General features: G+C 42.1%; 1 protein-coding gene across 2 annotated transcripts in view; it reads left to right on the top strand.

The window, feature by feature from the left end:
- LOC110535563 (cadherin-18) overlaps positions 1–8964 on the top strand; it is a 504366-nt gene extending 495402 nt beyond the window's left edge. For both annotated transcript variants that reach the window (XM_090189869.1, XM_021620628.3), the window contains one exon: positions 8111–8964. In XM_090189869.1, the coding sequence (XP_090045995.1) occupies positions 8111–8646 (536 nt within the window). In that variant the 3' untranslated portion in view covers positions 8647–8964. The remainder of the gene's footprint in view (positions 1–8110) is intronic.
- The last annotated feature ends 6982 nt before the right edge of the window (positions 8965–15946 follow it).

Raw genomic sequence — 15946 nt, 5'->3', positions numbered from 1 at the left:
CCAGCAACTAAATGCCATCATCACTGTTTGAAGCAAACACATGAGTGAGAGACTGCAGAGTGAGAGACTGCAGAGTGAGTGAGTGAGTGAGTGAGTGAGTGAGTGAGTGAGATACTGTCTGGTGCAGGAATATTGAGATAAGGTGGGGAAGGAATTGTTAGTGTGATACAAAGCTGTTTCATGCCAAGAGAGAGATTGACTGAATGGTCTTACTGTAATGAGCCCTCCTCATTATCCTAAAAACGCCCCCCCCCCCCCCCCCCCCCCCCAAAAAAAAATGCATTTTGCAACACCATAACCTCCACACAATCACATTACACAGTACACAACAGTACAATACACCCTTCAGCACCACATTACAACAGTACATCCAGCCCCTCCTCTCCAGCTATAAAGACAGCCCCCTTTAGCCCCCATGCCTTCGGAAACATCTCCACACTGTTGATCATTTTGTAAATCTTTATCTCAAACCTAAGACACGCAGAGACCATGCATTTGAATAATAACACTGGATCTGATGCCCCCGTCAGTCCCACCTGCTGTGCCAACTCTTGGGCAGTTTTCCACCTCCCGGCCGCCGTAGGTCTGCTAGTCTCGTGATGCTTGCTGCCATTATACGTCTGTGCAGGGTGGCTGAATGACCAGACCTCAAAGGGATAAGTGGGTCGTGGAACATGGGCTCCTCCCACACCCATGGCCCAGGCACCATACCACCCCTCTCGTGTGGGTCTCAGCAGTTGCCAGGCCCTCAGTACTGCAGCACAAAAATCAGAGACCACTGCTATGTCTCTCCGGCCGCATTAGGAAAAGCTGCAGATCTAGCCCCAAACCACCAGCCCTCCTCAATAGAGCACATGCTGGTAGAGTACCTTCTCAACAAAGCACAGTATGGTAGAATACCTTCTCTGCCGCTTTGAGTCGGATCCCTTCCACCCTGCTCTCCAGGTCCAGCAGGCCTTGTCCCCTCTCCAGGTACAGAACCGCCGCCCTCAGCCAGTGATGCCCCGACTAAAAAAAATCCACTAACTTGCGCTGCAGCTCCGCAAGCAGACCATCGGGGGCATTGAGAACGGCCAATTTATGCCATAGGGAGGATGCTGCCAAGTTGTTGATGATCAGCACCCTCCCTCTGTATGACACTTGGACAGGAGCCATCTCCACTTCGTCAACCTTGACAGCACTGCTTGTGCCACTCCTTCCCAGTTCTTCCTAACCCACCCCCCTGAGCCCAGACACCCCAAGCATCTTGAGACCCTCACAGCACACTGCAACCCCCTTCGAAACTGCAGAGGTGCCCTGTCCCTCCATGCCCCACATAACAGAGCCTCACTCTTGCCTTGTACACCCTCAAACTATTTCTTGCTCATTCTTAACCAACACTGAGACATCATCAGTATATGCTGACACTGCTATAACTGTCGCCAACCCTATGCCTGGCTCACACACTCCCGGTAGTCTCCTGAGTAACAGGCCCAGAAAGGACAGAATAACAAGAGTGTATAGCGGCCCCGACAGAGGGCATCCCTGGCGAATGCCCTGCCCTACCCAGACTGGCCTACTGAGCCCTCCCCCGACCTTGACCATACATGAAGCCCCAGCATACAACACTTTAACCCAGGCCACAAAATTCTCACCACAACCAAATAAGACAACACATTGAATACATATCCATGGTCCACCCAATCTTCGGCTTCCTCCTGGTCCAAGGAAACCATTTAAAAATGTACATTTGAAAGCCTTGACAGGCATGTCCCTGATTATGAACAGATTATCAGTGATTGAGCATCCTGGTGAAAAACAAATGTCTTGTGCCAATGACTGTTGAAAAGAACGTTTCAACATTGGAGTACAGGGCTTGGCGTGTCTCTCGAGGAGGCTAAAAAGAGATTTCAGCTTGGAAAAGTTGAATATTTTCAGGAATTGGGTAATTGGGGAGCAGGATGGGAGGGGAACAGAGAGGAGGTTCAAAAGACTTAGGGATGCAGAGGATGGGTTTGAATCTGTTGAAGCTAGTAATAACAAGGGAGAGGGTTTGTCGAGGAAGATTGGTGTTAAATCCAAACATAGCGAGCCGGACACCAGTTTGAGTTCTGGAGGTGAAATGGAAGGGGTAGAAGGTGTTGTGAGGCGCTCGGAGCCCAAGCCTTGCATTGATGGACATGGTTATGATAAAGATAGGTTTGGTCCAGTGGGAGTGAGATTTTTGAAGTTGGATGGAAAAGATGGTGGGTACTGGTGAAGGTACCCCCCCCCCCCACCCCCCACCCCCCCACCCCACACACACACACACACACACACACACACACAGTACCAAATTCTTTATGATGGCAGCCATGTTTGTTTCTGTTTGACAAGCTGAAATTGACAAATCCCAGAATACCATTCGCTTTAATTAAGACGCAAATAAACAAAGTCAAAGATGGCTGCACCCATTGCCCGAATAAGACCAACTTAGTTTGTTCACTTTTGTGTTTATTACAAATCTTCGATGTGCTTGTTAAAATGTTCGATGTGATTGTATACAAGAACTGAAGCACATGACTTGAAAAGAAATTTGATTGTTTTTAACAAATTACAAAGCAAATAGTGTTATCACCTCAAAGATGATCAATACAAGCCTACGGCCTAGCCTAGCCGTAGGGCGAAAGCTAAAACAGCTTGCCAGATTAGACATTTTTTCGGGGGGTTTCTAGTCAGTAATACTTGAAGTTTATACAAATGTAAACACGTTCTGGAAAGAGATTGATAACTGGTCCATCCACGTAACATTCAGCCCATAGATGACGCCAATGTAAAAACCTAGATAATCCTGTCTAGCTCCTAAATTTAAGAAATTATATCTACAACCTCGCCTCACTCGTGCCACGGTCTCTGCACATGTAGCTGATCACACGCACACACCATTCAATCTGATAATCCACACAAACTACCTCACTTTGTTCTTCACATGACTTTGTCCACTACCCTGTTCTCACTCTCCTCCGACCGACCGGGCTTAAACCTATCCAAGTCATAACAACTCACTGCGTTTGACGATTGCGAAATATCTTTCTTGCTTGGCAATGTGGCAGGTAGGCGACATGTCCAGTTGTAATAATACATTGACATGATGATAAAATGTTGTCACAGCTGTAGCCTAATTTTTCCAGGTGAAAATACATTCAATTAATTCAAAAAAATTAACAAAAACTATTTAGGATGCCAGCGTTTCCCTTAGCGATGGTCAGCATATGTAATACAGTGCATTCGGAAAGTATTCAAACCCCTTGACCTTTTATACATTTTGTTACGTTACAGCCTTATTCTAAAATTGATTAAATAAAAACATTCCCTCATCAATCTACGCACAACACCCCATATTGACAAAACAGAAAAGGGTTTTTAGAAATTCTTGCAAAAAAAACAACAAATAGAAATACCTTATTTACATAAGTATTCAGACCCTTTAATATGAGACTCGAAATTGAGCTCAGGGGCATCCTGTTTCCATTGATCATCCTTGAGATGTTCCTACAACTTGATTGTAGTCCAGCTGTGGTAAATTCAATTGATTGGACATTATTTGGAAAGGTCTATATAAGGTCCCACAGTTGACAGTGCATGTTAGAGGGAAAAAAGCCATCAGGTCAAGCCATCAGAGCTCAGAGACAGGATTGTGTTGAGGCACAGATCTGGGGAAGTGTACCAAAACATTTCCGCAGCATTGAAGGTCCCTAAGAACACAGTGGCCTACATCATTCTTAAATGGGAGAAGATTGGAACCACCAAGACTCTTCCTAGAGCTGGACACCCAGCCAAACTGAGCAATCGGGGGAGAAGGGCCTTGGTCAAGGAGGTGACCAAGAACACGAAGGTTACTCTGACAGAGCTCCAGAGTTCCTCTGTGGAGATGGGAGAACCTTCCAGAAGGGCAACCATCTGCAATCAGCACTTTATGGTAGTGACCAGACGGAAGCCACTCCTCAGTAAAAGGCACAGCCTGCTTGGAGTTTGCCAAAAGGCACCTAAAGACTCTCAGACCATGAATACCAAGCGTCATATCTGGAAGAAACCTGACACCATCACTACGGCGACGCATGGTGGTGGCGTCATATGTATATGTTTTTTACTTTCTTTGCTTTCCGGCCCACAGGATGGGTTGTTAATGTTTGTCTCTGTGGTATGATTATGGTGGTTAATGCTTTGTATTTGTGTACCTTTAAAAAAAAGTGGGAGCCCACGGCTGGATGAGCGCTAACTATTAATTTACATGAATTTTACCCTCCAAAAATATATATAGATTTGGTGACAAAATCATGTCATTAGTGCGCAGCAATACTTTCTCGACTCATTTCTTTCATGATTTATTTGAGAAATACTGCATCAATCGCCTTAGCTAGATGTAAAATTGCACGACTAAGACCTCCTTAGCAAAAATGTATAAATTATTTACAGATTTATTGATTTATCTTAGATTGATTCTGACTATTTTAAGGAAATTACTATTTGGAGGAAAGGGCTATGTTGTTGCCATGGTAACTGAAGAGGGACTAGCAACAGTACCTGCCGGGGTACGATATACAAACATAACACACCCACATCAAGCCACAGCCCCCAGAAAACTCTTGTTTGGGTAAAGTCTTGGCCGCTAGCATTTCTTAGTGAGCAAAATTCAAAACAAGGCCAAATGAGTAAGTGCAGTCAACCTTTAATCAATGTTCACGAAAAAACAGATATTGAATCAAACCATTCCAAAAATCTGCCTGCAATGAGCATGCTGGGAAATATGATAATGATTGGAGTAAAATGCTGTTTATTTATGTCAAGAACAAAAAAATGTATTTTCCAACCCATATGATCTAGTACATAAAACATTTACAAATATGATGGTATAATATTAAAAAAACATTGTGACTGAATGTGCCTTTTCATACTTCGTAATATGTCCATATATCATTAAAATCTGTTTTAAGAACATGTACTCAAAATATTTTACCTTCTTTACCAAACATACTGATAGTCAAACAGACAAGGGAGAAGGGCTATGTAAAGGCCTTGGTTTTGTTGTTCTGAGCATATGCAATGTGTCTGACGTAAAACAAGTGTTTGCCTTCCACACAAAATTACTTATTTTATTATTTTAGGCTTAAGGAAGTGTGTAGGTCGCATACTTTATCTTAGAGCTATGAAAGTTAGGTATTTAGATCTGCCTGCTCAAGACAAGTTCAGTGATTGCTTTGCCATGTCTGTGCCGTGAAGCAGTGGATACATGTTTTTCTGCCCCTTTGACGTAACATTGGAGTGAAGTGATATAAATTGATATAATGATGTAGCCGACCACCAGCAGGAGGCAATACACGTTTATTCGACAGAGGACATTGACATGGTCCTAGGAAGCTCTAGATGGCTGTCTTCTGATTTATAAAACGGTGAGAAATCAACAAAATGTGTAATGTAATCTACATATATTTTTGTAAGTAATTCTAGTGCCCAATTTCGGGGGCTGTCAACTTAAGAGGTTAGGGAAAACCATTAAAGAACCCGATTTTTAACAAGGTCGTGACCCTTAGGAAAAAATGAAATGTTCTGCCTCGACCTAGCTCAAAATCTAGGCATCGGATAATAACAAGAATACAGCCTTCGTAAAGGGACCATTGAATTTGCCATGTTTCAGAAGTTACAAGTTTGTATGTGTAACAGTTTTTATTAAATTCATAATTTATTGCTCTCATGTGCCCAATCAAAACCAACTATGTGCAACTTTTTTTATAGCATTTCTGACCATGCTAATATCTTTTTCATCTGAATCTCAAGAGTTCTAAAACCGGGTACAGCAACTCGGTTGCTCAACAACTCAGCATCACAAGCCTTCTCACACTCGTATCCCTCGATGTGTCACTGTTGTCGCTTTGGTGTGATAGTGATGGCATTGGGCTACCATAGGTTGTGTAAGCTGTGTGGTTGTTTTACAACAAAAAAAGTAAAATAGGTGGTAAAACAACAACAACATCATTGCTTGCTTGTGTGACCTGTGTGTAGTCAAAATAAAATGCAATGCTTGCTAACACGTTTAGTTGTGTCAGTGGTTCCCAACCAGGGGTACAAGGACCCCTGGGGGTACTTGGCCTAACCACAAGGGGGTACTTGAGAAGACTCATGAGACCATAGACTTACTGGTAAAATGCACATGAGGGGGTACTTCAGGGGTACTCCGGGCAGTCTTAAATTCAGTTAGTGTTACACTAACCGAAAAAGGGTGGGAACCACTGAGCTACATGATAAAATTAGTCTGTTTTCAACAAATCAACTGTTTTAGATGGTTGTCTTTTAACCAAGCAAGATAAACAAATGTTCAATCAGCACTGAGTGAATGAACAAAAACGTTTTGGAACAAATGGTTCCTATCATCACCAGACTGTCCATTTAAATAGACTGTCAAGTTAACATGTTTACGACTGGGTTTGTAGCGTAATGGTTAGCGTTACCACCTAGGGCTCTACATTTTCTCATTTATAGTTTGACAGGCACACACACACACACACACACACACACACACACACACACACACACACGTATTTACATTTATTAGGTGGCTCTTAAAAGAGCCTTTGGGTTCGTGGAGTGGCAGGCAAGTGACTGAGTGTGGTGGTGTGTACTACTATGTGCATCTTGCTAGAACGGAGGAGAGACCTGGGCCAGTTTCCACAAAGCATCTCAGAAAGGGTCTTAGGAATCCTGTTAACCTGATTTAAGGCAAAATAAATCCCAGTTTAGAGTATGTTATAGGATGATGTTAAGACATTGCCCAGACAAACTCTGAGCTAGGAGTAAAATCAATTCATAAAGGTTTCTCAGCTGGTAATCATGACAGTTTGAGGTACCGCCCAGGGCCCATATCCACTAAGCGTCTCAGAGTAGAAAATTGTTTGTAAGTGCTGAGAATAGAGCCATTTTATTCCTACTCTTTTGGGTAAAAATAAAAACTATTTATGAAGAATCTTTAGTCGTTAGAGTCCAACCTAGTCAACAGATATTTAGGAGACCTCATGAGCTGTCCAAACCAGTTAAGAGTTACCATCAAGCATCTTAATATTATAATAATGAAGCAAGTCAATGGTTCCGGCGCCACATACAGTTGTTTTCAGTTGTTAAAGTAATGTTTTAATATTTCTGTTTTGATATGATCAATACATAAATACTCTAGACCTACATACAACAGTATCTCTTGCGGTTTTGGCAATGATTTCACAATACTAATTTCCTATTACATTAAAATATGTAATGTGCAAAAATAAAGAATTGGCCCTTAACAAAAGTAGTGAACTATATAGAGAATAGGTGGCCATTTGGGACTCAACCTATAATGAGAAGATTCTCATCAGCATCCTAGCAGCTTGCATTCAGAGCATCCTCACAGCTCATACTGATGACTGCTAATGTGAAATACTGATTTACAGCTCTGCTCGCTTCTGTGTATAATCAGGAATTAATATGAATTATAATAAAAAGAAGGAATGTTTCAGGGCCTATATTCCAAATGGTACTCTTACCTTTATAGGGAGTAGAATGCCATTTGGGACAAAGACAGAGCTTTCATTTTGTTAGCTGTTTACGACCCAAAACATGCACATTTTGTATGACTTAATACATTACATGCAAACACCACATGCAGAGCATGGAATTAGCATGCGACCAGGCTTGGATATTGTGCTGAAACGCAACTGCTACAATAATGATGGGGTGTTGTTAAACCAACCGTTTTGTTGATGTTTCCATTGCAGTCATTATTGTTGTTGTTGACATGGCTTCTCTACATGTCTCATTTCCAAATTTTATCGATCATCGTTCTGTTCATCACTCTCTGGAGTGGCATTGTAAAACCACCATTTTGTTGATGTTGTTTCCATTATTGTTGTTTCTGTTGACATGGTGTCTCTGCTTGTCACGCTCTTCTGAAGCGATCGTGGCTCTGTTCATCACCATTTTGTTGTTGTTGTTGTTATTGACATGATATCTCTGTTAATTTCTCTCTTCTTACAGCGATTGTGATTCTGTTCACTGTTTTCTTGATGGCATTGTTGATATTATTGTTGTTGTTGTTGACACAGCATCTGTCCTTGTCTTCCTCCAGTGATCGTGGTTCTGTTCATCACCCTGCGGCGGAGCAAGAAGGAGCCCCTCATCATCTCAGAGGAGGACGTGCGTGAGAACGTGGTAACCTACGACGACGAGGGCGGCGGTGAAGAGGACACTGAGGCTTTCGACATTATTGCCCTGCGGAACCCCGCCGCCGCTGAAGAGCTCAAGTTCCGACGGGACGTTCGGCCGGAGTCGGCCCGACAATGTGGCAGGCCGGCGCGAGGCTGCCACAGTCCCCCAGAGCTGGACCAGGTGAATGTGCAGAAGTTTATTAAACAGAGACTGGTGGAGGCAGACATGGACACTGGTGGGCCTCCCTATGACTCCCTCCAGACCTATGCATACGAGGGTCAAGGGTCGCCCACAGGCTCCATCAGCTCTCTGGACTCCCCAGGAACACACTCAGAACAGGATTATAACTACCTGGATGACTGGGGGCCCGAATTTCAGAAACTAGCAGAACTCTACGGGGAGGATATGGATGTGGCAGAGTTGGATGTAGCGATTGCAGTGACAGTGGCGACCTAGACTCTCAACGTCTGTCACAACGTCTGTTAAACTAATCCTCTCTCTCTCTCAATCCTCCTCCTGAAATCATTTTAAAACAATGAAACAGAAATGCTTTTGAACTCATTCCAGCTGATCTACTTTTACTGTTGAATAACTGACTGCCCCTTTTTTCAGTTTTCCTTTTGGATCATGGGTCTAATATGCAGAAGAATTTAATCAGATTTCGTGGATGGAAAAATATTAAGGATAAACGGAAAAAGGAAAATATTTTCCCTGGTGTATATTTTTTATTGCTCAATAAAGTCCTGAATTCCATATGAGTGGATATATGTGAAACAGAGTGTCAACTTTTTTTCTGAAGATCCACTGAGTAAGGGTTATCTTACACTCTTAAATTTAAAGTTGCAAGTTGGAACCAAATAAGGTTATTAAGAGCGGTGCCATAAAGGAACTATTTTATGGATAGTATCATACAAGTATCATACACAAATCAAAAAACAGAAATGTCTCCAGAACCAGAATTGAATAGCCCTGCTGTAAGGTTTTAAGCCTTTTTTGCATATTTCCCAGGGTGCCTTTCGAGTGCATTTTAAAGTTACCAGTACCACCCATAAATCTGTTTGCTAGTGCCAGAGAAATGCTTGTTGGACTAATTAATTTTCTTTCCTGTTGCCTTTAACAAGTGAAGTTCTAAATGGATATATTGACTTTTAAATTGTATTCATGAAGACAATTCATATTTCATAAGGCCTGCTTTTAAGGGCCTGTTTTTACCCTAATATAGTGGCCTAAAACTCATGGTTGACAGGCCACATCGGGCCAGTAAGTCACATTATACTGAATTGTAAAGTGGTAAGTAATTCTTATTGGAAAGGGGATGGAAAACATTTGGAAATGTAATATACCCGTAACCTCCATTCACAATGACTGCCAGGGTTCGGAAGACCAGGATATGAGACTACCCTAAACAACTAAACTGGAACAATCATTTCAGTAAGGGGTTCAATAAGTCCAAGTAACACATTGGAATAGTATAGAAAAATGTATGTTATTTATATTTGAGTAGTATAAGATTAATTAATCAATCAATATAAATGTAAAAACCTAGATATTGAAACAAACAGTTGTAAATATCAGCCTGCAGTAGAGCATGCTGTGATATATGATAATGATGGGTGTAGTTTTGGTTTAACTCTGGTTATTAACACAAATCCTGAGGTTATTTTACACCATTGAATGTTAATTTAACTCTTGAATCGAGGGCTGACCCTAGTTAGTCAACTGCTCGATTGTTTGGTTGACCAAAATTGTTTTAATTGACCAGTAGCATCTCTCTCTCTCTCTCTCTCTCTCTCTCTCTCTCTCTCTCTCTCTCTCTCTCTCTCTCTCTCTCTCTCTCTCTCTCTCTCTCTCTCTCTCTCTCTCTCTCTCTCTCTCTCTCTCTCTCTCTCTCTCTCTCTCTCTCTCTCTCTCTCTCTCTCTCTCTCTCTCTCTCTCTCTCTCTCTCTCTCTCTCTCTCTCTCTCTCTATGACTAATGACTAATGACTAATGATGATAAATACAATCCACCTGTGTGTAATCAAGTCTCCGTATAAATGCACCTGCACTGTGATAGTCTCAGAGGTCCGTTAAAAGCGCAGAGAGCATCATGAAGAACAAGGAACACACCAGGCAGGTCCGAGATACTGTTGTGAATAAGTTTAAAGCCGGATTTGGATACAAAAAGATTTCCCAAGCTTTAAACATCCCAAGGAGCACTGTGCAAGCGATAATATTGAAATGGAAGGAGTATCAGACCACTGCAAATCTACCAAGACCTGGCCGTCCCTCTAAACTTTCAGCTCATACAAGGAGAAGACTGATCAGAGATGCAGCCAAGAGGCCCATGATCACTCTGGATGAACTGCAGAGATCTTACAGCTGAGGTGGGAGACTTTGTCCATAGGACAACAATCAGTCGTATATTGCACAAATCTGGCCTTATGGAAGAGTGGCAAGAAGAAAGCCATTTCTTAAAGAAATCCATAAAAAGTGTTGTTTAAAGTTTGCCACAAGCCACCTGGGAGACACACCAAACATGTGGAAGAAGGTGCTCTGGTCAGATGAAACCAAAATTGAACATTTTGGCAACAATGCAAAACGTTATGTTTGGCGTAAAAGCAACACAGCTGAACACACCATCCCCACTGTCAAACATGGTAGTGGCAGCATCATGGTTTGGGCCTGCTTTTCTTCAGCAGGGACATGGAAGATGGTTAAAATTGATGGGAAGATGAATGGAGCCAAATACAGGACCATTCTGGAAGAAAACCTGATGGAGTATGCAAAAGACTTGAGACTGGGATGGAGATTTGTCTTCCAACAAGACAATGATCCAAAACATAAAGCAAAATCTACAATGGAATGGTTCAAAAATAAACATATCCAGGTGTTAGAATGGCCAAGTCAAAGTCCAGACCTGAATCCAATCGAGAATCTGTGGAAAGAACTGAAAACGGCTCGAGCTGTTTTGCAAGGAGGAATGGGAAAAAATGTCACAGTCTCTCGATGTGCAAAACTGATAGAGACATACCCCAAGCGACTTACAGCTGTAATCGCAGCAAAAGGTGGCGCTACAAAGTATTAACTTAAGGGGGCTGAATAATTTTGCCCGCCCAATTTTTCAGTTTTTGATTTGTTAAAAAAGTTTGAAATATCCAATAAATGTCATTCCACTTCATGATTGTGTCCCACTTGTTGTTGATTCTTCACAAAAAAAATACAGTTTTATATCTTTATGTTTGAAGCCTGAAATGTGGCAAAAGGTCGCAAAGTTCAAGGGGGCCGAATACTTTCGCAAGGCACTGTATATATATATATATATATATATATATATATATATATATATATATATATATATATATACAGAGAGAGAGAGATTTGCCACATTTTTAATCAAAATGCGTTTTTTGGGCAGAAAAGCCCTCTCGAACACGTGACCGTTCATGTGCCTTAATAACAAATATGAATGTAAATACGAATACAATTGTAAATACGAATACAATTGTTAAATTACGAGTCCAAATGGTTTAGCCACAGAATAAGGTAGCAACCTTTCCGCTAGCCGTGATTGGCTGAGATAATGAGTGGGCTGGACATGACGAGAGATGAGTTTGGATTGGTCTGCCATATAGCACGCATCTGTCTATTTGAGTTAGTCAATATGTCCAAGTACAAAAATGGCTCCAACAGAGATGGTCGCTTCGCGTTCTTTGGAAACTATGCAGTATTTTGTTTTTTTTATGTATTATTTGTTCTTACATTGTTACCCCATGAAATCTTAAGTCCTATTACGTGCAGCCGGGAAGAACTATTGGACATAAGAGCAACGTTAACTTACCAACATTATGACCAGGAATACAAGGGGCAGACGGAGCTGCCTCCTGATCAGGCTCTGTAGACGTGCACATCGCGCACATCGCTGACCGCTCCTGAGTATACTACTCGCCAATGTCCAGTCTCTTGACAACAAGGTAGACAAAATTTGAGCAAGGGTTGCCTTCCATAGAGAGATCAGAGATTGTAACAGTCTATGTTTTCACAGAAACATGGCTCTCTCGGGATATGTTATTGGAATTGGTTCAGCCACCAGGCTTCTCCATGCATCGTGCCAACAAATATAAACATCTCTCTGGGAAAAGGAAGAGCGGGGGTGTATGCTTTATGATTAACGATTCATTGTGCAATCATAACAACATACAGGAACTCAAGTCCTTCTGCTCAAATGACCTAGAATTCTTTACAATCAAATTCCGGCCATTTTACCTACCAAAAGAGTTCTCATCATTTATAGTCACAGCTGTGTACATTCCCCCTCAAGCAAACACCAAGACGGCCTTCAAGGAACTTCACTGGACCCTATGTAAACCAGAAACCATATCTCCGGAGGCTGCGTTTATTGTAGCTGGGGATTTCAGCAAAGAGAATTTGAGAACAAGGCGACCTAAATTCTGTCAGCATTTTGATTGCACGAATCGCAGGGCTAATACTCTCGATCACTGCTACTCTAACTTCTGCGATGCATACAAAGCCCTCCTCCGCCCTCCTTTCGGCAAATCCAACCACGACGCCATCTTGCTCGTTCCGTCTTATAGGCGGAAATTCAAACAGGATGTATCGGTGAGGAGAACCATTCAACACTGGTCTGACCAATCGGAAGCCACACTTCAAGATTGTTTTGATCACGCAGATTGGAATACAGTGAGGGAAAGAAGTATTTGATCCCCAGCTGATTTTGTACGTTTGCCCACTGACAAAGAAATGATCAGTCTATAATTTTAATGGTAGGTTTATTTGACAGTGAGAGACAGAATAGCAACAACAAAAATCCAGAGAAATGCATGTCAAAAATGTTATAAATTGATTTGCATTTTAATGAGGGAAATAAGTATTTGACCCCTCTGCAAAACATGACTTGGAGGCAAAACCCTTGTTGGCAATCACAGAGGTCAGACATTTCTTGTAGTTAGCCACCAGGTTTGCACACATCTCAGGAGGGATTTTGTCCCACTCCTCTTTGCAGATCTTCTCCAAGTCATTAAGGTTTCGAGGCTGACGTTTGGCAACTCTAACCTTCAGCTCCCTCCACAGATTTTCTATGGGATTAAGGACTGGAGACTGGCTAGGCCACCCCAGGACCTTATTGTGATTCTTCTTGAGCCACTCCTTTGTTGCCTTGGCCATATGTTTTGGGTCATTGTCATGCTGGAATACCCATCCACGACCCATTTTCAATGCCCTGGCTGAGGGAAGGAGGTTCTCACCCAATATTTGACTGTACATGGCCTCGTCCCTTTGATGCGCTGAAATTGTCCTGTCCCCTTATCAGAAAAACACCCCCAAAGCATAATGTTTCCACCTCCATGTTTGACGGTGGTGATGGTATTCTTGGGGTCATAGGCAGCATTCCTCCTCCTCCAAACACGGCGAGTTGATGCAAAAGACCTCCATTTTGGTCTCATCTGACCACAACACTTTCACCCAGTTGTCCTCTGAATCATTCAGATGTTCATTGGCAAATTTCAGACGGGCATGTATATGTACTTTCTTGAGCAGGGGGACATTGCGGGCGCTGCAGGATTTCAGTCCTTCACGGCGTAGTGTGTTATCAATTGTTTTCTTGGTGACTATGGTCCCAGCTGCCTTGAGATCATTGACAATATCCTCCCATGTAGTTCTGGGCTGATTCCTCACCGTTCTCATGATCATTGCAACTCCACGAGGTGAGATCTTGCATGGAGCCCCAGTCCGAGGGAGATTGACAGTTATTTTGTGCTCCTTCCATTTGCGAATAATCACACCAACTGTTGTCACCTTCTCGCCAAGCTGCTTGGCGATGATCTTGTAGCCCATTCCAGCCTTGTGTAGGTCTACAATCTTGTCCCTGACATCCTTGGAGAGCTCTTTGGTCTTGGCCATGGTGGAGAGTTTGGAATCTGATTGATTGATTGATTGCTTCTGTGGACAGGTGTCTTTTATACAGGAAACATGCTGAGATTAGGAGCACTCCCTTTAAGAGTGTGGTCCTAATCTCAGCTTGTTATCTGTATAAAAGACACCTGGGAGCCAGAAATCTTTCTGATTGAGAGGGGTCAAATACTTATTTCACTCATTAAAATGCAAAACAATTTCTATCATTTTTAACATGCGTTTTTCTGGATTTTTTGTTGTTGTTATTCTGTCTCTCACTGTTAAAATAAACCTACCATTACAATTATAGACTGATCATTTGTTTGTCATTGGGCAAATGTACAAAATCAGCAGGGGATGAGGAGTAACAGCTCCTCTTCAACCTCAGGAGACGGAAGAAATTTAGCTTGTCACCCAAAACACTGACCAACTTTTACAGATGCAAAATCGAGAGCATCCTGTCGGGCTGTTTCACAGCCTGGTACGACAACTGCTCAGCCCTCAACCACAAGGCTCTCCAGAGGGTGGTGTGTTCTGCACAACGTATGAACGTATGGCTGCCGTTATGAGGTCAGAACGTTCGGATGAACCTCAGTGTGCGCTCTGAACACTCAGTGTGCGCTCTGAACACTCAGAGAGCGAAACACTCTGAATTTACAAATGGAGATTCTGAATGGGTAAGGAGGAGTACCTGATTACACATGCAGTTGAAGGCCGAAGTTTACGTACACCTTAGCCAAATACATTTAAACTCAGTTTTTCACAATTCTTGACATTTAGTCCTAGTCAAAAGGATGATCACCACTTTATTTTAAGAAAATGAAATGTCAGAATAATAATAGAGAGAATGATTTATTTTAGCTTTTATTTCTTTCATCACATACCCAGTGGGACAGAAGTTTACATACGCTCAATTTGTATTTGGTAGCATTGCCTTTAAATTGGTCATTATGGCCAAACAGTTCTATTTTTGTTTCACCAGACCAGAGGATATTTATCCAAAAAGTATGATCTTTGTCCCCATGTGCAGTTGCAAACCGTAGTCTGGCTTTATTATGGCAGTTTTGGAGCAGTCTGGCTCCTTCCTTGCTGAGCGGCCTTTTAGGTTATGTCCATATAGGATTAGTTTTCCTGTGGATATAGATACTTTTGTACCTGTTTCCTCCAGCATCTTCACAAGGTCCTTTGCTGTTGTTCTGGGATTGATTTGCGCTTTTCGCACCAATGTATGTTTATCGCTAGGAGACAGAACGCGTCTCCTTCCTGAGCAGTATGATGGCTGCGTGGTCCCATGGTGTTTATACTTGCGTACTATTGTTTGTACACATGAACGTAGTACCTTCAAGTATTTGGAAATTGCTCCCAAGGATGAACTAGACTTGTGGAGGTCGACAATTTCTTTTCTGAGGTCTTGGCTGATTTCTTTCGATTTTCCCATGATGTGAAGCAAAGAGGCACTGAGTTTGAAGGTAGGCCTTGAAAGACATCCACAGGTACACCTCCAATTGCCTCAAATGATGTAAATTAGCCCATCAGAAGCTTCTAAAGCCATGACATCATTTTATGGAATTTTCTAAGCTGTTTAAAGGCACAGTCAACTTAGTGTATGCAAACTTCTGACCCACTGGAATTGTGATACAGTGAAGTATAAGTGAAACAATCTGTCTGTAAACAATTGTTGGAAAAATGACTTGTGTCATGCACAAAGTAGATGTCCTAACTGACTTGCCAAAACTATAGTTTGTTAACAATACATTTGTGGAGTGGTTGAAAAACGAGTTTTAAGGACTCTAACCTAAGTGTTTGTAAACGTATGACTTCAACTGTAGGTTCTGGTACTCATTTTGGGTGCTGGTAGTATTTATATTT

The sequence above is a fragment of the Oncorhynchus mykiss genome, chromosome 11 (genome assembly GCF_057628025.1).
Source record: "Oncorhynchus mykiss isolate SJ-2025 chromosome 11, ASM5762802v1, whole genome shotgun sequence".
Classification (NCBI taxonomy): Eukaryota; Metazoa; Chordata; class Actinopteri; order Salmoniformes; family Salmonidae; genus Oncorhynchus; species Oncorhynchus mykiss.
The sequence above is the reverse complement of the archived record's forward strand: the minus strand, read 5'-3'. Positions and strand labels throughout refer to the sequence as shown.